Source organism: Bufo bufo, chromosome 6 (genome assembly GCF_905171765.1).
Source record: "Bufo bufo chromosome 6, aBufBuf1.1, whole genome shotgun sequence".
Lineage (NCBI taxonomy): Eukaryota > Metazoa > Chordata > Amphibia > Anura > Bufonidae > Bufo > Bufo bufo.
In genome coordinates, this window is record NC_053394.1 from 357,967,782 (window position 1) to 357,994,006 (window position 26,225).

General features: G+C 43.1%; 1 protein-coding gene across 2 annotated transcripts in view; it reads right to left on the minus strand.

Moving 5' to 3' along the window:
* Positions 1-1,129: 1,129 nt before the first annotated feature.
* The window catches only part of UNC13D (unc-13 homolog D), an 80,167-nt gene continuing 55,071 nt past the window's right edge, over positions 1,130-26,225 (minus strand). For both annotated transcript variants that reach the window (XM_040438809.1, XM_040438808.1), the window contains exons 19-33: positions 22,931-22,982; positions 22,700-22,830; positions 22,051-22,171; positions 20,622-20,765; positions 19,748-19,843; positions 12,930-13,136; positions 12,784-12,852; positions 12,591-12,670; positions 11,289-11,394; positions 8,429-8,500; positions 6,931-7,014; positions 5,583-5,703; positions 4,717-4,840; positions 3,045-3,247; positions 1,130-1,507 (exon numbers count right to left, since the gene is read on the minus strand). In XM_040438809.1, coding sequence (XP_040294743.1) covers positions 1,398-1,507; positions 3,045-3,247; positions 4,717-4,840; positions 5,583-5,703; positions 6,931-7,014; positions 8,429-8,500; positions 11,289-11,394; positions 12,591-12,670; positions 12,784-12,852; positions 12,930-13,136; positions 19,748-19,843; positions 20,622-20,765; positions 22,051-22,171; positions 22,700-22,830; positions 22,931-22,982 — 1,720 coding nt within the window. In that variant the 3' untranslated portion in view covers positions 1,130-1,397. The remainder of the gene's footprint in view (positions 1,508-3,044; positions 3,248-4,716; positions 4,841-5,582; positions 5,704-6,930; positions 7,015-8,428; positions 8,501-11,288; positions 11,395-12,590; positions 12,671-12,783; positions 12,853-12,929; positions 13,137-19,747; positions 19,844-20,621; positions 20,766-22,050; positions 22,172-22,699; positions 22,831-22,930; positions 22,983-26,225) is intronic.

A 26,225-nucleotide genomic window follows, 5' to 3' on the forward strand; every position in this document is an offset into this window, starting at 1 on the left:
ACAAACATGCGCGTTTCCAACAAGATAAGATTGTCCTTACAGATGGCATGCTAAGCTAAGGATAAGTCTTACTGTGTCCAAAACGCATAGTTGTTTTTTTTTTATATATATATATACTTTTGTCGATTTTATTTTTTATGAGTTCCGGAGAAATCGGGTTTTTTTGACATTGGATATCCCAGGAGTGCATTTCTGTCAGCTCTTGATAACCCTTTTTCCTGTGTTTTTTCCCTGCATAGAAAATAGTCCCTGACACACAGCCCCAAGGACTCCACTAATAAATAACACTATGGCCTGTAATGCCCCCACAGTTTCCTTCTCCACTGTATAGAGAGAGATGTGGTTGTTATTTTTCTATGAATTTAGATGAATGAATGTGAATGGTGCCTGGGTCCTGAGAGGATGAAGGGAGCAAAGAAGCTACTGAGCATGTGAGTCCGGTGTAACGGACATGACGTAAGGAGGTGTGCCGCGCCGCGCAGGCGCGCAACGACTGGGTAGGGAAATTTCACAGCAGAGTGCGCATGCGCCGGGAGCCTTGCCAGCAGTTAGGGTAGGGAAAAATTACGGGCCAGTGCGCAGGCGCAGTGATCGGATGGATGTTCTCAGCTGGACACCGGCCGACACTGCGCATTGCGCCGGTAGCCTCACCAGCGGTTAGGGAAGGGAAAAGCCTTTAATTTTTCCCTTCCCTAACCGCTGGTGAGGCTCCCGGCGCATGCGCAGTGTCGGCCGGTGTCCAGCTGAGAACATCCATCCGATCACCGTGCCTGCGCCCTGGCCCGTAATTTTTCCCTACCCTAACCGTTGGCGAGGCTCCCGGCGAATGCGCACTTTGCTGTGAAATTTCCCTACCCCGTCGTTGCGCGCCTGCGCGGCGCGGCACACCTCCTTACATCATGTCCGGTGCAACCGGAAGTGACGAGGGTAGGGAAATCTCACGAGGTAGGGAAATATAACCTTACACCACCACTGAATGCAGGAGAAGGTGGACCAGAAGGATTAACAGCAGAGGGCCAGAGAGAAGAATGTAATGTACATAAAAACCTAACAATATTTTTATTGCATGTATACTGTAATGATACTTCATTAGAAATGTCCTATTCATTGCATAAAAAAATACGTTTCGTGGGGTAATCCTTTTAATTAAGTTTCTTGGCCTAGCTGAAGGGGGTTCTGCTGCACCAGGTTCTGGTGCCCAAGGTGTTCCTTAGGCCTCCCAATCCTTGTATGTTGTATCTTACACATTTATTTTAAAGTTACTTTGTGAGCACCCATGTTTAGAATTCAGAGTCACTGAACCTTTCATGTCCACATTCCTGGACCGTGCATTCAATAAAATTCTTCCATGGTGACCACTGGTTGTCCTGCTGTATACATCATGTCCTCTACGCATGTCACCGCTCGCTTTCCTTAGACTGGCGGGCCCGCTGCCTACGGAGCTTGACGAATGTGGCAGCTTCCTTTTCAGAACGGCGACAGTCGAGGAGCTGCAAGATGCGATCCCCTGAGAAGGAGACAAGACATGGTTTTAGTCCCAACAATAGTATGAAAACAGGATGCAATTGATGACGTCACCGTGATGCCAGCCGGCATTCTGATGGGTTACCCAACCGCATTCCTGAGCATTAAAGGGACGCTTCTCGTTTTGCTTGGCTCGCTGTCAGTTCTTTGTCTACAATCAATGTTCCCGGACTATTTCTGAAAATGTTTGTGGTGTTGAGATTGAATGTTCACATTTTATTTAGAGCTCATGCACACGAACGTATTTTCTTTCCGTGTTCGTTCCGTTTTCCGTATGCGGAACCATTCACTTCCGCAAAAAAAAAAACGGAAGTTACTCCGTGTCCATTACGTTTCCGTATGTCCGTATTTCCGTTCCGCAAAAAAAATAGAACATGTCCGATTATTGTCCGCATTACGGACAATAATAGGAATGTTCTATGAAGGGCCAAAGGGCCAGCTGTTCCGTTTCGCAAAATACGGAATGCACACGGATGTCATCTGTATTTTTTGCGGACCGCAAAAATAAATACGGTCGTGTGCATGAGCCCTTAGTCGATGATTCACAGTTGGAGACTGATTCTTTTTATTAAAGGGCCTGTCTATTTTTGATACCTTTATTGTTTGAACATAAGCAGATCAGAGAGTGTCCTGTTGCAGGGACCACCAGGGATCAGCTGTAAGTTGCAGCAGGATCCATTCCTCTGTAGCGCCACCACAGGGGAATTTTAGCATGACATGGTGCTACTGAAATCAGTGTCATGGGGACAGGCAGGGCATGTGACCACTGAGGCCACTGACTGGCCGGCAGCGATGATGCGTGGGTCATCGGCACGTCACACTTCTGGCCAGGCTGGGAACAAAAATCATTGGGGACATGCGCTGCAGGAACCTGGATGACCAGAGCAGATAATCAAGTTTTTTTTTTTTTACTTCCATACCATGCTCGGCCATCTCTGATCACCAGGGCTTTAACCCCTGGTGATCACACACGTTAGGTAAATGCTGGCCGTACCTATAGATTTGGACAGGACCAGCTGACCATCTAATGTGTAAGGGGATGTCCCGAATCATTGTAGCAGATATGCCTGATCCTTCATTCTCAAAGATGATTACTGCTGCCTGTCTCTGTATCAAGAACAAATGTAAGCTCGGCGGAGCCCAGCATGCATGTGTATGGGGGGGGGGGGAGAGGGATTGGGATGCCTGGCTTGGAATGGCACGTCCGAAAATAGCTGAGAGCATGTGTGAGCTCCTCTCTATTCTCGGCCACTTATGACAGAACTCTGTTCTGGAGACAGGAACGGGTCCCAGAGGTGGAACCTACACCTACTGGACAGATGTGTCCTTCCTTAACTTTCCCCCTGGCTTAAGATATCCTGAAATGAGTGACACAAGATAGCCAGCTATTGTGTTGCACCAGACAGTCATCTTACGACTGTCATATTGGGATATCTCGAGCCAAGGACGAAAAGAAAGAAAGGACATCTGCATATGTACAGTATATGTGAAATGACATCAATGTTAGAAACCCTACTGACCATTGATTTTTGGATGGGTGAGGGCTAGTCGTATTTGAGGGATAGTAGCCACTGGATCGCTTGTCTTTTCTTTTAACCCAGGAACATCTGCAAGAGGTAAAAACGCCTCTCCTTCCAGATCATTGGAAAGAATGGCATCATAGTCAAACACAGTCAGCATAAGACAGGCTCCTGGGACTTCACACTGCTCCGGGGTCACCAGGCTGAGGGAGGACAACAGAGAAGACAGTAGTCAGAGACGTCTCTAGTGTCATGGCAGACCTTTGCTGGGTGGTGCCCTCCATATGATATACAATGACAAAATGTACAAATAACCATACCAAACAATGCCTAATTATAAATGCCGTATGGTACGATGCCTAAATAATTGTGTCATAGATTGGTCAAACAAACATCTAAAGAAGAATGATTTACAGTGCAAATTATTAATAATATTCTGTACACTACCTACATAGTAGTCCCACACAAAACCTAAGTACATACCACTCTACTGTGTTCAAATAATGCAAATATACAGTAACCAAATACAAACCTGCATAGATAAAGTAACAGTGCTATACAATATATAAATAATCCCACTGTTTCAAGATCTGTGATGGCCACAAACCTCAGACCTGAGAACATCTCTGGCACCCATACCTCCCAACTTTTGAAAATCACAAAGAGGGGCAACATGTGCAGCGCACATCGCGGCAATTTTATTTCATACTAGGCCACCTCTCTAACTGCACCCAAAGCATAATTACTGACTCCATCAGAAATGCAGACGCTGGGGATCGGTTAGGTGAGTGTAAGTTCCTTTATTTTTTTACAGCATGTGGGGCCCACTGGGACAATTCTTTTTCTTGCACTTTAATATCAATTTAAATATTAGCACATAAATCATCAGATTATAGATATTTTAAGGTAGAAATTGCACCAAATAATGAAATTATGGTATACTACAGGTAGAAACCATACAAATAGTTTAGTAAGGAGCAATTTAGTAAATTTATTAATATACATTTATGCATTAATTCCCCAGGTCAAAAAGAGGTACAATTAAGGATCAAAGAGGGACAGAGGGACTTGGGACAAAAAGAGGGACTGTCCTTCTAAAAGAGGGACACTTGGGAGGCATTTGCACCCTCTTCTGCAGGGGAGGTCAATAAGCTCTGTGTGGCCGCAAAGATCATACACCGCTATGGTCAGCCCTGCCTAATGTCTAGTGGGGAAATCCAAGCAAGGCCTATCAATTAATTTCACTCAACAATTGCTTTCTGTGGAAGGAAAATATCTTCTTGACTTTCAGTGTTAGGGCTCATGCAGGCAACCGTGTTTTTTTGTCCACCTCCGATTCGCATTTTTTGGGTCTGATGTTGACCCATTCACTTCATTGGGGCCGCAAAAGGACCTTAGGTTTCGTGAGTACAGATTGTAAATATGCTCTTATCTGGGAGGACTAAAGCTGGCTTTCTTGTGCCACCTATTGAATGGATACCCTATAAGTCAATGTCAGGTCTTGGAACATGACCTGGTAACATAACCCACTACCAATTTTTCCATAAGTAAAGGTCCGATCTTCAGACAGCTGTTTGGGGGCTTACTGCCCCTCATCAGTGCAGAAAAGGTTTGCAGGGTGAGAGACCTGTGGAATGGGTCTGGGGGAATGAAGTTGTTTGTAGACACTCACAAGTCAAAGGTCTCATCATAAAGTGGATTTAATTCACTTTTCTTGACTTCCGTAGACCGCAACTCCACTGCTGGAAAAACATGCTTAGGTTCCAACGTCAGCTGAACAAATGGGTCGCTGCTGCCTGAGGAGAGAACCAGGGAAAAAAGATGGTAAATGTGATTATTTCTTCAAGAGGTTCTCCAATACCTAACACAAAAATACCAGAATGTGTGTGTATATATATTTAAAAAAGGCACTGACCATTCATTGGCCTCAGCAGTAATGTGTCCCCAAGCAAGACACACATCTGGCCCTTGTTGAATTAGAGGTCAGAAAACCCCTTTCAGATGTAGTTGATCAACAAATCTTGCTAAAAGGTGTGTGAATATTAAAATCTGGGGTAGGGGGAGAAGGGTTCAAGACTGCCAGATCCTGCGGTTTAATCACAGCCATAGTTTCACAAGATCACCAGGGAACCAAGTGTAAACCTATTAATCCATCTACTGCCATAGACCACCAAGTGTGTGTGTGGGTGTCATATAGTGTGTCATATGAATATTTGACCTGTCCTCCCAGGCTAGTAGAAAGAGAGTGTCTGATCATCAGAGCTGGAGGCAACATATGCATGTGTGAGCTCCTAAAAAGTAGGCCTTGGGAGAAGCCTGGTCCAGGGAAACTTCATCCTTGAGACTAGAAGCTGCAAGAGAATGCCCCAAGGGAAGAAACCACTGCACGCTCAGCCTAGGGAGAGCAGCAGCAGGGGAACCACCATGAGTAAGTGCAACCACCTTCACTGTGCTACCACCACTCCCATCCTCTCCAACGCATCCACTATGCCTACGTTCTGCGTTGCTACATAATGTGTGTGTGTGTGTTTTGCTTACCATTGGAATCCAGAGGAAGAAGATTCGCTGCATTGAGGATCTCAACATGCAGTTTCTGCTCGGATTGCCGGTAGCTGACTTTTACTGTAACAGCTCCATACTTTTCTGCACTGGATCCATACTGTAAGCAGTTCAAATATATACATATGAAATACTTGACAAATAAATATCTTTACTGATCAGGCATAACATTAGAACGACCTGTCTAATACTGTACAGGTCCCCCTATGCCACCAAAACAGCTCTTATCTGGCAAGGCAAGGAGTCCACAAGACCTCTGAAGGTGTCCTGTGGTATCTGGCATCAAGACTTTTGCAGCAGATCCTTTATGTCCAGGAAGTTGTGAGGTGCAGCCTCCATGGATTGGCCTTGTTTTTCCACCACACCCCACAGGAGTTTATCAACTTGAACACTTTGTCGTGGTCCTCAAACCATTCGTGAACAGTTTTGGGCTTTTTGCAGTGTGGTGGGGACATTATCTTGCTAAAAGAGGCCACTGTCATTAGGTAATAACTCTGTCCTAAAGGCGGCACTTGTCTGTACAATGTTTAGATAGGTGGAACCTGTCATAATAACATCCACATGATGCCAGGACCCAAGGTTTCCAGCAGAACATTGTCCAGAATATAGTGCATCCTGGTTCCATCTCTTCCCTTAGGTAAGTGAGGCACACGCTCGGTCATCCACATGATATCAAACAAAACATCAGACTTCATCAGACTAGGCCATCTTCTTCCATTGCTCCATGGTCCAGTTCTGATGCTCAGTTGTCCATTATGGGCACTTTTGGTGGAGGACAGGTCAGCATGGGAACTTTGACCAGTTTGCAGCTACACACCCTCATACACAGCAAGCTGTGATGTCCTCTGAGTTCTGACCCCTTTCTATCATAGCCAGCAGTAACCTGTTCAGCAGTTTGTACTACAGTAGATCATCGGTGGGATCAGACCTTCTCTATAGTGCACATTTGAACTGATAGATAATAAGTACATATAAAAAAAAGTGCAACATGCATGTCCATAGTACACAATATGAAGCAATTAATATCTCTACACCTGCTGCTTCCTGCCTTGGAATATGTGGGTTTTCAGGAGCTAAATTCTTAACTATACAAAAAGAACCCTGAGGCTGCAGCCCATACAAATAAAAATCGAGATAAAATATATCATAGAATTATATAGACAGAGATTGTCCATGCTTGACATGATATATAAGTCTATTCCTGTACTGATACATCTGCTGATCTGCTGCCCAGCCTTACGTAGACTTTATCGGACTGGTGAAGTAAATTATTCTGCCTGTAACTGCGGCCATGTGAGACTCTCGGCATCGTCCGTCTGGTCCTTACCTGTTGCTGGATCTTCTGCTGATAATACCTTTCTATTAGTTTCCGAGTGCTGGAGGAACAAAGTTCTAGATCCTGCTCTAGGGTCTGTAGGAAGAGGAAAAATAGGAAAGTGGATTAAGAGTTCTGGTCTTAGCCCGCATTCACACATCCATATTTTTATTCTACTTCAACCATATTTTGTGTGGCTAACTGGCTAATATTAAAGAGGGGGTATAAAGATGCTCATAATAATGCTGCAGCCCAATAGCAAAAAAACCCTGCATTTAGCCATTCCAAATACCATAAATCAATTCATAGGGTACGAAATACATATTATATGGGTGGCATTGTCCAGGAGAGCTTTACATGTTAAAATTATATTCTAACTATAGCAATATCAAACATGAGTCTAATATACAAAATACAATATTAAATTCTCATGGTATTCTCAGTCATATGATTTTCTTTAACAGTGTAATATACTGTACACAGAAATACACGCCTAAAAAAGATGATTTTGTGCCGCCATTGTTTGTTGTAGGCCACGGTGACGCAAATGATGAACAGACACAATTTTTTATTATTGCATTATACTGATTTTGAGCTAAACATCATTGGTTTTTATAAAAAAAAAAATTTAGCCCCTTTCTCTGTGCAGCCTTGAGATTCTTTAGTAGCAGTAGTATTTTTACTCTGCTGTCAGGCAGCTCATCTCCTTATCTCTGATCTCTGACTTCCTAAACACTTAAGGGCTCATGCACACAAATGTATTTTCTTTCCGTGTCCGTTTCTTTTTCTTTGTGAACTGAATTTGGGACCATTCATTTCAATGGGTCCGCAAAAAAAACCAAAGTTACTCCGTGTGCATTCCGTTTCCCTATGTCCGCACGTCCATTCCGCCAAAAAATAGAACATGTCCTATTATTGTCCGCATTACGGACAAGGATAGGACTGTTCTATGAGGGGCCAGCTGTTCTGTTCAGCAAAATACGGAATGCACACGAATGTCATCCGTATGTTTTGCGGATCCATGTTTTGAAGACCACTAAATACATACAGTCATGTGCATGAGCCCTAACTCAATTTTTATCTTACTGATAAGAATGTGGCTAGGGTGCATTTACACCAACAGATTATCTGACCAATTTCTGTTTAATCAGACCAATAGTTGGCGCATCTCGGATTTCTATACTTTTTCCTGATATGCTTGACAAGGGGAGGGGCTAAGCTGAAAGTGGACTGGGCTTTGTGGGAAATAGGTGGGGTCTGAGATGCGCCATTTTGGAGCAATTCTGGCGTAAAATTCTGTCTCAAAGGTAAGCCGACCAATAGTTGGTATAGAGCCATAAAAAAGTGTCTGTCCCTGCACCAGATTTCTCCTCCCATGTGATAAATCTGGGGCAGGTCTAGACTGATGGTCTAAGCCTACACCATCTTTAGGGTTAGTAGATCTGGACCCATAAGTTTTTCACATTTATAACTCATCGATTCAGAATTGGCAAAGAACAGTTGTACTTACAATGAAGGTGGCTGTGTGGAGGCTTTCTAATGACAGTCCACAACCCTCCGCGTGGAAGCACGACTCCAAATTCTAGGTGGAAAGAAGATCCTCTCAATCAAATATGTAAATTGATACAGAAGGCATCTAAAGCCCTATAATGATTACTGGCATGTGTGGGGACGGGTGTACACAAGTAGAGGTTGGCTCCCTACATCTTAAAGAGGTTGTCCCATCTTGGACATTGGGGACATATACTGTAGCTAGGACCTCTAGGACCTACATTTATCCTTAGAAATGAATGCACTTTGCAGGCTCCAATCGATGTGTTGGCTCAGCTATTTCCTTAAGCACCAAGAAGTGAATGGAGCATTGGCTGCGCTAGTCTTCCCATTAATTTCAGTGGGACTTCTGAAATAGATTCATAGAAATGAATAGTGGGCAGCTGCCCACACTCCATGCGCCCTCAGTCACTTTGTGGTCTCCGTTCTAAGGATAGGCGCTGGTCCCAGAGGTGGGACCCACACCTATAAGACATTGAGGGCATATCCTAGAGATCTGCCCCCAATGTACAAGATGGGTAATCCCTTTAAAGGGGTTTTCACAGAGAAAACATTAATGACCTATACTTAGGATAAGTTACCAATATCAGATCAGTGGGGAGATTTATATGTATAGTGTCATATATGTAGTGTATATAGAGACATACATGTAGTGTATATAGTGTCATATATGTAGTGCGTATAGTGTAATATATGTAATGAGTGTGTCATATATGTAGTGTGTATAATGTCATATATGTAGTGTATATAGAGTCATATATGTAGTGTGTATAGTGTCATATACGTAGTGTATATAGTGTCATATATGTCGTGTGTATAGTGTCATATATGTAGTGTATATAGAGACATACATGTAGTGTATATAGTGTCATATATGTAGTGCGTATAGTGTAATATATGTAATGTGTGTGTCATATATGTAGTGTGTATAATGTCATATATGTAGTGTATATAGAGTCATATATGTAATGTGCATAGTGTCATATACGTAGTGTATATAGTGTCATATATGTAGTGTGTATAGTGTCATATATGTAGTGTGTATAGTGTCCTATATGCAGTGTGTATAGTGTCATATATGTAGTGTGTATAGTGTCCTATATGTAGTGTGTATAGTGTCATATATGTAGTGTGTATAGAGTCATATATGTAATATGTATAGTGTGATATATGTAGTGTGTATAGTGTCATATATATAGTGTCATATATGTAGTGTATATAGTGTCATATATGTAGTGTATATAGTGTCATATATGTCGTGTATATAGTGTCCTATATGTAGTGTGTATAGAGTCATATATGTAATATGTATAGTGTCATATATGTAGTGTATATAGTGTCATATATGTCGTGTATATAGTGTCCTATATGTAGTGTGTATAGTGTCCTATATGTAGTGTGTATAGTGTGATATATGTAGTGTGTATAGTGTGATATATGTAGTGTGTATAGAGTCATATATGTAATGTGCATAGTGTCATATATGTAGTGTGTATAGTGTCATATATGTAGTGTGTATATTGTCATATATGTAGTGTGTATAGTGTCATATACAGTACAGACCAAAAGTTTGGACACACCTTCTCATTCAAAAAATTTTCTTTATTTTTATGACTATGAAAATTGCAACTTCACACTGAAGGCATCAAAACTATGAATTAACACATGTGGAATTATATACATAACAAACAAGTGTGAAACAACTGAAAATATGTCATATTCTAGGTTCTTCAAAGTAGCCACCTTTTGCTTTGATTACTGCTTTGCACACTCTTGGCATTCTCTTGATGAGCTTCAAGAGGTAGACCCCTGAAATGGTTTTCACTTCACAGGTGTGCCCTGTCAGGTTTAATAAGTGGGATTTCTTGCCTTATAGATGGGGTTGGAACCATCAGTGGCGCTGAGGAGAAGTCAGGTGGATACACAGCTGATAGTCCTACTGAATAGACTGTTAGAATTTGTATTATGGCAAGAAAAAAGCAGCTAAGTAAAGAAAAACGAGTGGCCATCATTACTTTAAGAAATGAAGGTCAGTCAGTCAGCCGAAAAATTGTGAAAACGTTGAACGTAAGGGCTATTTGACCATGAAGGAGAGTGATGGGGTGCTGCGCCAGATGACCTGGCCTCCACAGTCACCGGACCTGAACCCAATCGAGATGGTTTGGGGTTAGTTGGACCGCAGAGTGAAGGCAAAAGGGCCAACAAGTGCTAAGCATCTCTGGGAACTCCTTCAAGACTGTTGGAAGACCATTTCAGGGGACTACCTCTTGAAGCTCATCAAGAGAATGCAAAGCAGTAATCAAAGCAAAAGGTGGCTACTTTGAAGAACCTAGAATATGACATATTTTTAGTTGTTTCACACTTGTTTGTTATGTATATAATTCCACATGTGTTAATTCATAGTTTTGATGCCTTCATAGTCATGAAAATAAAGAAAACTCTTTGAATGAGAAGGTGTGTCCAAACTTTTGGTCTGTACTGTATGTAGTGTACATAGTATCATATATGTAGTGTGTATAGAGTCATATATGTAGTGTTTATAGAGTCATATATGTAATGTGTATAGTGTCATATGTAGTGTGTATAGTGTCATATATGTAGTGTGTATAGTGTCATATATGTAGTGTGTATAGAGTCATATATGTTGTGTGTATAGTGTCCTATATGTAGTGTATATAGTGTCATATGTAGTGTATATAGTGTCATATATGTAGTGTATAGTGTCCTATATTTAGTGTATAGTGTCATATATTTAGTGTGTATAGAGACATATATGTATTGTGTATAGTGTCATATACGGTCCACAAGTGAAGTGTTACCTTCAGTGCGGCATGCAGCCTCTGGTAATATCGGACAGAAGGGGTGATGTGCCTGGACAGGCTGGAGAGGACGGTGAGGATGTGAGACCAAAGCAGAGACAGGAGGCTGGAAAAGGAGTAAATTAGACAAAACTGTCACCAGAGAAATACATAATTGGCTGCAGCGGTCATACAGTCATGATAATACGTCACATAATTTCCGGTTTCCCCATACCCATCATGCTTTGCTGTGCTGTTTTAACCAGCCACATCACCTCCCCTAACAATGCCCTGCTCATACATGTTGTGTCCGTCATGCTAATTGATGGACGTGACGTCAGCAGAAGTGGAAGTTTGTAGAGTGGACGGGGATCGGCAATACAGGCCAGAACGGTAATAATCATATATTAGAGAATTGTTAGTTATCACTATTGCTAGATCCTGGACAACCCCTTGAAGAAGTTAGAGTAATTTCAATTAAAGGGGTATTCTGGTTATATCAAGTTATCCCCTATTCACAGGACAGGGGATAACTATTAGATCGATGGGAGTCCCAGTGGTAGGGAACGGGGATCCCATACCCTGTGGAGACCCCCAATTGAACAGAGCAGCATGCGAGCAACCTCTCCATTCATTTCTATGGGAGCTCTGGAGTCGAGTACAGTGCTCTGCTGTCTCTGGAGCCCCCATAGAAATGATTGGAGCAGCCGCTCCGTTTATTTTGGGAGCTGCAGTGGGACCCCTGCTAACCTAATAGTTATCCCCTATCGTGTGGATAGGGGAAAACATCCTATAACCGAAATACCCCTTTAAAGAACAGATTTGTAGCTATGACACTGGCTGACCTGTTACATGTGCACTTGGCAGCTGAAGGCATCTGTGTTGGTCCCGTGTTCACATGTGCTCTCATTGCTGAGAAAAAGGATGTTTTACTATATGAAAATCAACCTCTGGGAGCAATGGGGGCGTTACCATTACTCCTAGAGGCTCTGCTCTCACTGCAAATGCCACACCCTCTGCACTTTGATTGACAGGTCCAGGCAGTGTAAATATCATCACACCTGTCCCTGTCAGTAAAAGTGCAGAGGACGCAGCAGTTGCAGAGAGCAGAGCCTTTAGGTGCAATGGCAATGCCCCCGTTGCTCCTAGAGGCTTATTTGCATATATTAAAACCTCATTTCTCTCAGCAATGTGGGCACATATGCACATGGGACCAACACAGATGTCTTCAGCTGCCGAGCGCACATGTAACAGGTCAGCCAGTGTCATAGGTACAAATCTGCTGACAGATGCCCTTGAAGTCAATGAATTTGGGTCACTCACCAGTTAAAGTTTTCCTGCACTAGGTTCTGGTTCATGTATTTTAACTCAGATTCCAAGAATTTCATCATTGGTACACAGCTCTGTATGATAGAATCCACAGATTAACACTAAATAAAAGCTAAAATTATACTCTGTTACAATAAGGACTTGACAGCCAGAGACATGAATAAGAGGAGCTAGAGGCGAGACTCACATCATTGGGATCCCGGGAGTCACTCACACTGGCTATGGACTGGAGGTGTCTGGCAATGCCAGCGTCCAGCTGTGATAAAGTAAGAGGGAAAATTAGAGATGGAAGACTGAAGAAGAAAAACTGTATCAATAGACACTGGACCTTACTTTTTGAGCAAGAGCCTGCACCACACCTCGAATCTCCCGATCCAGGCAGGCCACAGCGCCCTTCAGCTGGTCGTAGAGCGTGTGCTGAAATTGCTCCGTGCTTAAAACCCCCTGTGTTTGTTCCTCCAGTGATGACCAATTCAGTTTCTCAGGTAGAGAGCGCACCACCAGCCGTAGATGCTCGATGTTATTCAACACCAGACACAGCTGAGAGAAGGTGACAGACAAGACATGAGCTTCAGAGGGAAAGTGACCATGCAAAAGAAAATACTGTGGTCTAATGTATGAAAATTCATAATTTTTAATAAAGTGGCCAGCCATTTTGTCTCTGGGGACTGAACCTTTCAAGGGACTTTAGGTCCTGTTCACATACCGTGTGCAGACTTATGTATACGCTGGATTCCTGATCCAAACCTCCAATAGAAGACTGCTCCATATGCCACGGCATAGGTATACAGTGAGATATGGCTGAAGAACCGCCGCAACTCCTGGAGCCAACATGTAGTGTACGGGAACTGTAATACCCGTCACTACCAAAGGTCACTTGGTGTGCTGTCGTCCCTCCTTAATTATGGAAAGTTGGTATATGTCAGTTTTATAAAATGTCATGTAATGTATGTATTTCCCTGTTACTGAAACTTGCATGTACAGGCCTGCTAGGGGTGTCATTCCTACTTCTAGTCCATAGAGGGAGCTAGGGAGCCCTAGTTTATATAAGGCCCAGACAAGGAAGTAAAAGGCAGTCTAGACCAGAGCTCAGAAGTTGCTAGAGCCTGAGGAACCATTCAGAAGCTGGGAGAGACAGAGGCAAAAATCAGAGGAGCCAGAGGTACTGAGAGAAACAGAGGAGGTACTTATAAGAGCCATAATCAAGGATATAAAGCCAGACTTAGGTTAATGGGCCTTGGTGAAGAATTGCTACATTCCAGGATCAGACAGAATTAGAGTGCAAGCTCCTGTGCTGCAAGTCCTGTGTTTAACACTCTGTAATTACCCTGCTGTACTGAATTGCCTGCATCGACCGAATTGCAAAATCGACTGTATGCTGAGGAACTGCGTTTCCAAGATTGTCTCTGCTTAAAACTACTAAAGTTCAAGTTCTGTTTTAATTCCACGTTTCCTCAATTTATTTCTGCTTTCCGCAAACGGCGTGCCACCGTTTACTTGGCACTGGCGTCACGAACTATTTCTAATTCTATACCTGCCCTTGCAGAGAGTCAGCTGTACCAGGTTAGTGTATATTGCACTACTACACCCAGAACCACCTACTACGCACAACTTGAGTACACTGCACCTCTCTTTTGGCGTCACGAACAGGATACGCACGCTTTCTAGTGCAAGAAGCGTGAACTTTGTGCCTTATACAGTTGCCCTGTGACCAAAGTGACAATTTTCCTGTTTTATTCAAGTGGACTTTGTGGACTGAAAATCGTACCCAAAGTGTTCCAAAAACTTCTAAAAAGCGCTGTGCAGTGTTGCGCTATACAGAGGAAGAAAATCGCCGCATTGGAGTGTGGTTTTATGGACTTTTTACAATCCTGCTTGCTGTCAGTGAACAGACAGCGTTTCTTGCTAAAGATGGCCGCTGAGCTGGCTGAATTTACTGCTGCGTCACCTTCATCCCGAAAAGGCGGGAAAAATTGGCGCCTTTCTGAGGAAGAAGCGGGAAGAAGGTCAAGGGCAGGCGCCACGGCTTATCTGGACATTTGCATGTCTGCCAGAATGGACACCGCCTTCCCTATACTGGAGTGCCTGGGGGGCGGCCTCCCAGAGCAATGGGAGGAGCTAGCTGCTGTAATTGACGCGTCCCTATCGCTCTCCTCAGAAGGATCGAGCATGTTGGATAGTGAGCAGAGTGTTGCTGCAGCGTCCACACCTGAAATTGCAAAGATGTCTGATGTTGGTGTAGAGCCAGAGGAGGCTCCACCGGCCTACGCTCCGGGACCGGAGCAACCCGCCTGCCGCCCAAGGGAGAAAGAACCCGAGCCCTACTATGGCTCGTGGAGGGACTTTTTCCAGCCATCTTTCAAATGGTCTTCCCTGATGGCGGAGATCCGAGAGGCCGCTATCAAGCGGAATACAAGGACGAAAATCGTCTATGAGGAACTGACCAAGACAATACATGAGAAGCATACGCACACACAACCCCGCCTGGAAAGGAGAAGGGGACTGGTGCTTTCATTTGACAAATCCCGTGGCTACGGGTTTATTCAGGACTATCTAACTGGCAGAGACCTCTATGTCAATCGAAGGTCTGTCAAAAGAGACTACCTCCCTTCGTACCAGCACAGCCTCCGCGAGGGAGAGGAAGTGGAGTACACCCCTGCCGAGAGCCTGCGAGGCCCCTATGCGACTGCTGTGACCCGTCCCAAGCGAGGACATGAGGATTGGGAGGCAGAAGAAGGAGAAGACTACTCTGGCTGCGAGCGAGAACCTGAACGCTCTCCAGAGCCGGCCCATCACGCCTTTCAGGAGCGGAGCGCCTTCATTGGGCCGAATGTCTTCTGGCAGCCAACCGTGTTGGAAAAATGGGTGAGCCCCTATCCTTCCCCCGAGCTGCCTCGTCGGGAGAAGACAATATCTGAGCTGGAACAGTTAAAAGGACTTAGTGCTACCTTTCAGAACATCCGGATGGGTCGGAGACCAGACGCATCGCCAGAACCTGCCAAGGCCGAGTCCGCGTCATCGGTGACTGTACCTGCGCCGGCGGCGCCAGCAGAGGACAGCGACTCCGACACAGAGAGCATCGGTGAGCAGATCGTCCGGCTGGAGGAGAAGTTGCGGGAGTTGCGCAAGACATACACCGCCAGGATCCGGACGCCGCCGAGGAAGGATGAGGTAAGGGTGCCTGTCACCACCCGCCGACCGCCTTCTGTTGTCACCGCTCCGTCAGTGCCCCAGACCGGACCCGCGATAGCCGTAAACTGCTGCACCCAGAGCACCGGACCGCTTGCTGCGGCGGTGCCAAGCACGTCACACCCTGCAGTGATCATGCCAGGGCCGGCACGGTCCACCAGAGGGTTCACCCCTAGGCCTATGGGGCCAATACCTATTAGGGGCCCCTTTACCCTACAGCTGCCCCCTGACACAGTTATGTGGGCACACCCTCCTGTAGAGGAATACTACAGACGATACTTGCCAGCAGAGCCAAGTGGTTATGATGTGCCACCGTGAATCAGCCTGCTAGGCCTTTGATTTATTTCACTGAAGAAATATATGTTCACCCTTCCAGGACAGGAGTCCTACGTTTCCTGGTCCTTTGTTGCGGCTGCCAGTTTGTCCACGGCTCAGTGGTGGGTGTTGACCACTGAAATTACAAAGTCAGCAAGGCCAGGCTTGTTTCCAGGATCTCCTGCCTGCTTTTGCTATCCCACGCCAAGTTGTGCCTGTTCCTTTGTTGCACCTTTTACCCTTCACCCCCTTTTCAGGTTGATCAGGGGTTTTACAGCACTTTTCTTGCTGTCATTTTATAGTGCAACCTGATACTAAGGAACCGTGCCCGGAGACAGACTCAAAAGAACCTGAGCCTCTGAGATTCTTACTCTTTTAAAGTATTGTGCCCAGAGATGGACTCCACCGCATGAGAGCCTCTGTGATTTAATAAGAAATAACCTGGGTACGGACTCATGTTTGGTATTTGAGCCTCCAAGAACTTTTATACCGTTTTCTACTGTTTTATCATGGACTTATTCATTGTCATGGACTATCCTGGTTCTAATGTTACGCTGTGCCAGGTCAGCGCCCCCGTTCCATTCATTATCCTGAGAGAAGAGAACGACGCCCCTTGTCACTACCCTGCACCTTTGCCAATTGGACCTGATGTAAATGCAGTTGAATTGCATATAGGTATGCCTGCATGTCTCTTTGTCTATTTCAGGTAGAGATTCCAGTTGGGCGACCCATGATGGAGTACGAGGGCGTACTCAGCTTAAAGCAGTGGGGTATGTAGTGTACGGGAACTGTAATACCCGTCACTACCAAAGGTCACTTGGTGTGCTGTCGTCCCTCCTTAATTATGGAAAGTTGGTATATGTCAGTTTTATAAAATGTCATGTAATGTATGTATTTCCCTGTTACTGAAACTTGCATGTACAGGCCTGCTAGGGGTGTCATTCCTACTTCTAGTCCATAGAGGGAGCTAGGGAGCCCTAGTTTATATAAGGCCCAGACAAGGAAGTAAAAGGCAGTCTAGACCAGAGCTCAGAAGTTGCTAGAGCCTGAGGAACCATTCAGAAGCTGGGAGAGACAGAGGCAAAAATCAGAGGAGCCAGAGGTACTGAGAGAAACAGAGGAGGTACTTATAAGAGCCATAATCAAGGATATAAAGCCAGACTTAGGTTAATGGGCCTTGGTGAAGAATTGCTACATTCCAGGATCAGACAGAATTAGAGTGCAAGCTCCTGTGCTGCAAGTCCTGTGTTTAACACTCTGTAATTACCCTGCTGTACTGAATTGCCTGCATCGACCGAATTGCAAAATCGACTGTATGCTGAGGAACTGCGTTTCCAAGATTGTCTCTGCTTAAAACTACTAAAGTTCAAGTTCTGTTTTAATTCCACGTTTCCTCAATTTATTTCTGCTTTCCGCAAACGGCGTGCCACCGTTTACTTGGCACTGGCGTCACAAACTATTTCTAATTCTATACCTGCCCTTGCAGAGAGTCAGCTGTACCAGGTTAGTGTATATTGCACTACTACACCCAGAACCACCTACTACGCACAACTTGAGTACACTGCAAACATATGGATCACTTGAGGAAGCTTCAATCTCAAGCTCCAAGCAGAATCAGGTCCCCTACCTTCTGTAATTTCTCAAACCTAGTCCTCTCTCAATCTGCTGGTAGGATGTTCAGCTGCAGAGCTTATGCTCCTTGAAATGAGTTCTTTCCACTTATTTTTATTTGTGGCAGTGAACAAGACGTTATTATCCTACCTACTCCCACCCTACACAAAGTGCACCCTTGTGCAGCTGCATTCCCTCCTCCCCCTCTCTGCACAGGACAATCACTCCCGGGTAAGCTCCAGTCACCTAACTGACCATATATGGTGACCATGTATGGAATTATAAGGCTGGAGCTTCCCTGGGGATATATACATTTAACAATAGCCTCCATGACCCAAAGGCTATTATGGCATCCGTTATACATACAGTTTTTATTGGATACTGTGGTATAGAATAGCATAATCTACTATACAATTTCCTACTAGCCAGATGGAGGCCAAAAGGAATTCAAGGAAGTCTATTGTCTTCTGCCAGTGGAAGCCTATTGGCACATTTAGTTTGTACACCCACGGTGTTCTTGGTGTACATGCTAAATGTGGAAGAAGAACATAATGTGAACATGGTGAAATGTGTTTTTAATGTATTTTTGTATGGGCCATTTATATAATCCAAGAAACTGATTGTATCCTCCATCTCATCTCAGACTAAAGACGTTTATCTCAGTCTTTCTTCTTAACCAAGATCCCTTATGCTCCTTATTAGTTCAGCTGCCTTTCTTTGTATGTTTGTAAAGTGGTAAGATACTAGATGTCTATGTCCATGATCGTATAGCCCTTCAAACTGATTTGGATCAATACTTATCGGAGGAGAAGGGAATGTGTTGCTGCCAGACAGCTCATATCTCTGTTATCCTACCTCTCTTCAGAATAAAGGATCAAGCATGTTGAAATCCTACATGCCTGACTCTTCTTTTCCCTGACAACGGGGTAAAAGCCTCCAGACACATTAGAAGGTTGGCTTATCTTATCGATGGGTTTGGCCAACCTTTGTCTACTGTGTATCGACAACTTTACCCTAGTCATTTTGTCAAGATCTTTTGGAACTTGGATGCAATTGGAACTTGTATAGTTAGGACAATGGTTTTTGTAACCAGTGGGGTACCTTCAATGGAGGCAGACCACGCAACTGATACAGGCCCGGGGGAAGAGGGGACGCTGAACTCTTTCTTTTCTCCACAAGAGAACACAGAATTTTCATGCAGCTGCTACTAGGGGGATTAGTGAGAGATTATTTTACTTTCAATTCCAGTAAATGCTAACAGCATAAATTCGTATGCACTGAGCTCCCCCTGGTGGTGGCTGCAGGCAGCCAGCTTTGTACTAGAAGATTTATCAATGTATTTTTACAAGCTGTCTGGTGTGATTACTTTTGGAAATATGGTGTTCAGAATTAATGCTATATTTATGAAGCACCTATTCCACTTTTTCTGACAGACGTCGGATAAATTGGCCAACTTTTTTTTTTTTACTATTTATTTTTAATTTATTTGGGAAGGGGGATATCATACAGTTTTGCTATGGGACCCTATGAGATCTGTGTTCCCCGCTTGTAACATATGGTATATGGAGCACAAATAAATATTCCTTAGGCTACATTCACACGATCGTAATGTTTTGAGGTCCGCAAAGCATCAATCCACAGGCATATGATGAGAAGTCATGGTAGACATCACACTTTGGGCTCATGCACATGACTGTATGTATTTTGCGGTCTGTAAAACACGGATCCACAAAAAAGACTAATGACATCTGTGTGACGTCCGTGTTACATCCATATTTTTAGTGGATCTATTGTAACAATGCCTATCCTTGTCCGCAAAACGGACAAGAATAGGACATGTTCTATTTCTTTGCGAAACAGACTTGCGGACATACGCATTCAGAATGCACACAGAGTAATTTCCTTCTTTTGCAGCACCGCTGAAATTAATGGTTCCACATAAGGGCCGCAAAAAAACCGGAACGGACACGGTCAAAAAGTATGTTTGTGTGCATGAGCCCTTTCTTTGTATCATGACCAATGTTTCCCTATTTTACCTTGTTTGCGGCCTGCCCGGGATCTTTGGTATCTGACAAATCCTCTGCCCGTTGTTTAATCATTGTGCAGTACATGACAGCGATGCGGCACATATCCTGAGAGGCAATGAGGATGTATTAGGACGGTGCAATATTCAGAACACTTGTCAATGCATAGAGATTGAAAATAAAAGCGCATTGTGGGTCTACTCTTCCGTGGACTATAGACCCTGATCCTCTAGTCTATACATTTCCCTCTATACTGTGTGACAGAACTAATCAAGGTCAACTTATACAGTATATGACGTGAGAGCTTTCATATATACATCTTCAGCCGAAGACCAAAATCAGCTCTTTTCATACTGCACCTGTAGTGTACGTTTACCATATGGACCAGGATAGTTACTGGGACATGGGATAAATGGACCCATAGGTCCCCATTATACCGATGGAGGCTAAAAGGATGTTCTTTTGGCCTTCATTTTGTGGTTTTTATGTTTTTTTTTTACAGCATGGCAATGCAGAGTAGACTAAAGTAATCCATAGAGGGATCCAGTACAAAGAGAAAAATCATATTGCATGGTATGTGTTTTGTTAACACGGACACCTATGGGTGAGGAATCCTACTCAGTGTCCTCCATTAAATGCAAGCGCCCGAGGTTTCCATAGGGAAGTCCTCCCAAAAGAGACCTTGGACAAACGCTGAAGACATAGCGTGAAAAGAGCTAAGCTCTTTGCTTCATATGTCATACGCCTATACCGACCATTATGTAATCAGTAGGATCAACCACGACGATTACAGGGATTGCTCTACTTATCACCTATTGTAATCTTACTGTATGTGATTATCGGAATTTTATTCTCCCCTCCCACCCAATACATGTACACTCCTCACCTCAGTGAACTTCACCATAATCATAAATGCCTCCTCAGCGTCAGGCCAGGCTAGCTGCTGCCATGTGCGTCCAATCTGGGTGTAGCACGTGGACAGATCCACCGTGGAGGCGCTGTGTTTCTGCAACTCTGACAATGGGACCAGCTGAAAGAAGAACCACAGTTACCAAACTGACTTCTACAGTATGTGAATGTATAGAGGTGGGTTTCTTCAGATGCCACATTGCTTCCAACTAGAAATATCCCTCCCTTTCTAGTTGTTTATTGCTTTTTATGTTAGTGCTGATCAGTTATTGCATGAAGATGGAGACATCAGTGCTATAAGGGAAGGCTACACAAAATCACTGAATGTATACCGGCCAAAGACAACAAATAGGCATGGTCAGACTGTGCCATCAGAGTACCAGAGGATCCTCTGTGGGCCAAGGCTCTGATACCATACTGGAGCCCCAAGGGTCCAAGAGAAGAAAACCCATTTGGCTGCCTTTGGAGCCAATCCCTTGCCACCAGGGTCTATTTCTTTAATTTAAAACCTATGAGACTTTATTGATGATGTAGGGCTTGGGCCTCAAGAATAGTTTCCACCAGTGGGCCCAAGGAGCCTCAGTCCATCACAGCAAATTGACCAATAATGATAGAAATACTGAACACTGCCTACAGATATACTGGTTACTTGTAGTATATTACATCTTATAGACACTAGCTGGGAATTTATAATCTCAGGAGTTCCATATTTGCATTTAAAGGGGTATTTCAAACACAGACATGGCTATCCATGTGAATGGGAAAGGGGAGAAAGCTGCTTCCAGACAACTCCAATGGTGGCTCATATCTCCAAGAACAAGAGTTTTAGATATGTTGACATCAACTGCCCGACCCTTCTTTTCACAATATCTGATGGTTGGCTGATCGTATGGAATTTGGTGGATTCAGCCAACATACATCTAATGTGTATGGTCCACTTTAAACAGTAAGTGATAAACCCCCATAAGAGTTTTAATGGCTACCAATTGGATGTCAACGACTTTTTTTTCCCCAAAACAGTATGAGGTAACTCAATAATGGTGGAAAATAATTATTAGCAACTTCACATAAGAGTTTACAACGATGTGTCTTATATTTTAGGGGAGAGAATAAAAATATATAATTATTCTGCAATGGGGGCATCTTGTCTTAAATATAATCGAGTTATTCCTTATTCACACGTCAGTGTTCAGTCAGTGATTTCCATCAGTGATTTTGAGCCAAAACCAGGTGCGGGTCTAAACACAGAAAAGGTGCAGATCTTTCCCTTATAGCTTATCTTTGTTTAGGCTCCAATCCTGGTTTTGGCTCACAATCACAGATGGAAATCACTGACCAAAGCACTGACATGTGAACAAGGCTTTAGTCTTTTCAAATTAGTTTGGGTCTTTCCTGAAACACCTCACCAGATCTATTCGCACGGCTCTCTGGACTCTCTCGAGAGCTGTCGAATATGCCTTCTGTAGCCAACTAGGTAGACAGTCAGCAAATTTTTGATGGAAATTATCCAGTGGGAGAGAGCCGTTCCTAAAAGAAGAAGAGTATATCTAATATCACATGCAATACGAAACATTACAACATTCATTGTGTTATGCACCTCTTGAGTTTAGGTGTTATCGTCTGATCCAAGGACAATTAACCCGGTACTTCATTGGGCAGTGGCTTAGCTATAGGGGATGGTGAGGTTGCCATAGAACTCTCATCTTGGTCTATGAGAAGGCCCAAAGATGCTTACTCTACAAAAAAGAACATGGTTTGGCAGCCCTGGTACAGATTTTATGTGTGGTCCTAGGAACCTCAATATACATTTTGGGAGTGTAACATAAGGTAGATACTGCTCATATTAGCAGTATTAGAGGTTTCAATTGCACCCAGGCCCTGAAGACTGGTGGCATAAAAGGTTCCTCTGAGGAGACCAGTACTATAATTGATATATGATAACTAGGGTCCCTGTTGCAGATGTTGCAATGAAACCTACATCTCTGGGTAATAGTAGAAATTCATGCAGATATTTTTGCACTTAGCATGATACTAGTGAATAATATGGGATGGTACCTGGTTGGAAGGTGGTCTTGGAGTTGGTGAAGGTCACGTAGAGTGAGATAGAGTTGGTACAAGAGTTCAGAGAGCTGCTGGCGAGAGCTATGGCTAGGAGGTGGAAGCTGACAGACCAACTGCTCAGAGATCTAAAAGGGAAATGACATCAAATAATATATAGAAATAATATATAGTCTGATGACACAAGAAAAAGATATAAGAAAGTGGAGACTGTCCTGAGATACATACCAGGTCTTCCAGCTCCTGGAAGGTCAGGCTGAACAGATCCACTTTAATAGTGCTGTGACAAAGGTAACAAAACATACCATGAGGCAGATCATACTGATGTGTAATAGTATATAATGTCCTCTACACAATATAAAAAAAACATAACATCAGAAAAATGTGTATTCTGTGAGTCCAGGCAGATATACAAAGGATACTTTTCCATAAACCAGACTTACATTGATGGATACAGCATAAATTATGTACTGTAAATTAATAAATGCATTACATGACTTATCCAGCACTGGTTCTGAGTTGCAGCCTGTATTATGCGCCCAGTACTGAATTCACAATCGTGCAGGATGCTGTTGGAAGGAGTCAACAAGTATGCCAACATGCCCACCGCTGACAGTTTATCTGAGCTTCCACAATGCAGTTGGACACATATGGAGGAATGTATTAAAGGCTATGTACACCTTTGGGGGCAATTTATTTTTATTATTGCATTGTAGTCATTATGAGGTAAAAATCTTTTTTCCAATTGGTCTTTATTAAAAATATGGAGCCCTTTTTCTGTACAGAGCTGAGATGCTCTAGTAGCAGCCTTAGATTTTTCTCTCTTTTCCATCAGTCAGAGAGCTGCCAGCTCCTTATTTCTGATCTCTGACATTATAAACACTCATTATAGCTCTGTTCCTATCTTACTGATAAGAATGTGGCGGAAATAAGTGACCTTTTAGTAATTTAGAGATAAGAGTTATTAGTGGCACAACGTGAAAGTAGGATTCACACAGCTAGAAAAACAGTTAACCCTTTGTGACATAGTGGTTTAATATTTTAAAAAAAAGAATAATTGTACAGTGGCTCACCAGTTTAGTAATGTGGAAAAAGGTGCTCTATCATCGGCACACCCAGAGGCCGTTTAATGGAGGAGAGTGAATATATGTACGTATGAAGGCACACTCTCACTTGTTGTTGCACGGAATAAATAAGGGGCAATGTGATAAAAAGGATATGTGTTTATTTAACAATGCTAAAAATCTTGTGGCCTACTGTCATCAAATACAAATATGCAATTAAAATATAGAGGGCCCTCCTTGTGGTCACTAATACTGCACTTTGGTTGCTATAAGGTGCCTAGTGCCGGCTGAATACACAGAAGTGCTGTATGCAAGCTGAGTACACAAGGATACATATATTGTACGCTAGGTACACATGAGGTGGTGATTCGAAAATGCCTAGTGTTGGCTGAATATATAAAAGTGCTGTATGCAGGCTGAATACACAAGAATAGATAATGCACGCTAGATGCATAGGAGGTGATAGTTCAGTAATACATTAATTACATCAATTACATCAGTACTGAATACATAAAGTGCCAGGTGTTAAATAAAAGTGCTGAGTACATAAAGATATATATATATATATTGCACGTTAGGTCCACAGGAGGTGATTTTTGCATATATCAGTGTATCAAATACTTGATTTGTACTGAGTACATAGGGTGCCAGGTCCTGGCTGAATAGAAAAAGTACTGGGTGCAAGCTAGATATTTAGCTAATTGCTAAAAAGGTACATGTTGTCCACATAAGTGTTGCTGCAGACCTTGGTTATTAAGATTTAATTAACACCGGATGTTTCCAAAGAAGGGCCCAACCTTAGATACATACAGTACAGACCAAAAGTTTGGACACACCTTCTCATTCAAAGAGTTTTCTTTATTTTCATGACTATGAAAATTATAGATTCACACTGAAGGCATCAAAACTATGAATTAACACATGTGGAATTATATACATAACAAACAAGTGTGAAACAACTGAAAATATGTCATATTCTAATTGGGAAATATGTCATATTCTAATTGGGAAAACTTTGAAAGTAAGGGCTATTTGACCATGAAGTAGAGTGATGGGTGCTGCGCCAGATGACCTGGCCTCCACAGTCACCGGACCTGAACCCAGTCGAGATGGTTTGGGGTGAGCTGGACCGCAGAGTGAAGGCAAAAGGGTCAACAAGTGCTAAGCATCTCTGGGAACTCCTTCAAGACTGTTGGAAGACCATTTCAGGGGACTACCTCATGAAGCTCATCAAGAGAATGCCAAGAGTGTGCAAAGCAGTAATCAAAGCAAAAGGTGGCTACTTTGAAGAACCTAGAATAGGACATATTTTCAGTTGTTTCACACTTGTTTGTTATGTATATAATTCCACATGTGTTAATTCATAGTTTTGATGCCTTCATAGTCATGAAAATAAAGAAAACTCTTTGAATGAGAAGGTGTGTCCAAACTTTTGGTCTGTACTGTATATTGTACGCTAGGAATCACCACCTCATGTGTACCTAGCGTACAATATATGTATCCTTGTGTACTCAGCTTGCATACAGCACTTCTGTGTATTCAGCCGGCACTAGGCACCTTATAGCAACCAAAGTGCAGTATTAGTGCAGAATCTCTGCACACAAGGAGGGCCCTCTATATTTTAATTGTATATTTGTATTTGATAACAGTAGACCACAAGATTTTTAGCATTGTTAAATAAACACATATCCTTTTTTATCACATTGCCCCTTATTTATTCCGTTCAACAAGTGAGAGTGTGCCTTCTTACGTACATATATTTTTAAAAAAGACTGATTAAATAAATGTTTTTTTTTGTAGGCCAAAATGAGTAAAATGCAATCATAAAAAAAGGTCTACATAGCCTTTTAAGGCTGGTGCATGATGCATCAGAATTATTAAAAGGTAATTGTCGGGAGTTCTGTGCACCAGAAAAATGGAGCTGGAGATGATTTCTAGTCTAATGTGCTCCAGTTTTTTGGCGCATATGATGTTAAATGAATTGAGCCATATAGGTCCTGTCCATGGCCTACCTCCAGTATGTGCTGTGCAGATATTAAGCTAGTAAGGAATGCCAGGAGATGTAACATGCAGAATAAGACCAAGATAAGTAATGCAATGTACAGTAATTACTAAGTTACTGAACTTTTTTGAGTATCATCCATGTGCCTGCCCCTTTAGTGACTTAAGGGGTTTTTCCATTTGATAAAAAAAAAAAATGGGGCAGAATGGGTGAAAAATACCAACTAGCCATTAATTAATCACCTTATGTAAGATCCTCACCTGTCTCGCACTCCGGTGTGACCAAAAAGGGTCCTCGTGGAGCTGCGGGACAGGTTACGCGCGTCTCCTATGGGGAGTGCACACTTGGTGCCCTGGGATTTGTTAGCAGGCACATAAAAGGTGGCCTCCCAGGTCGGTCAGTGCCCAATGTTATCCTTCCTTATTCAGGTGCAGGTCAGTACTGCTAGCTACTGACT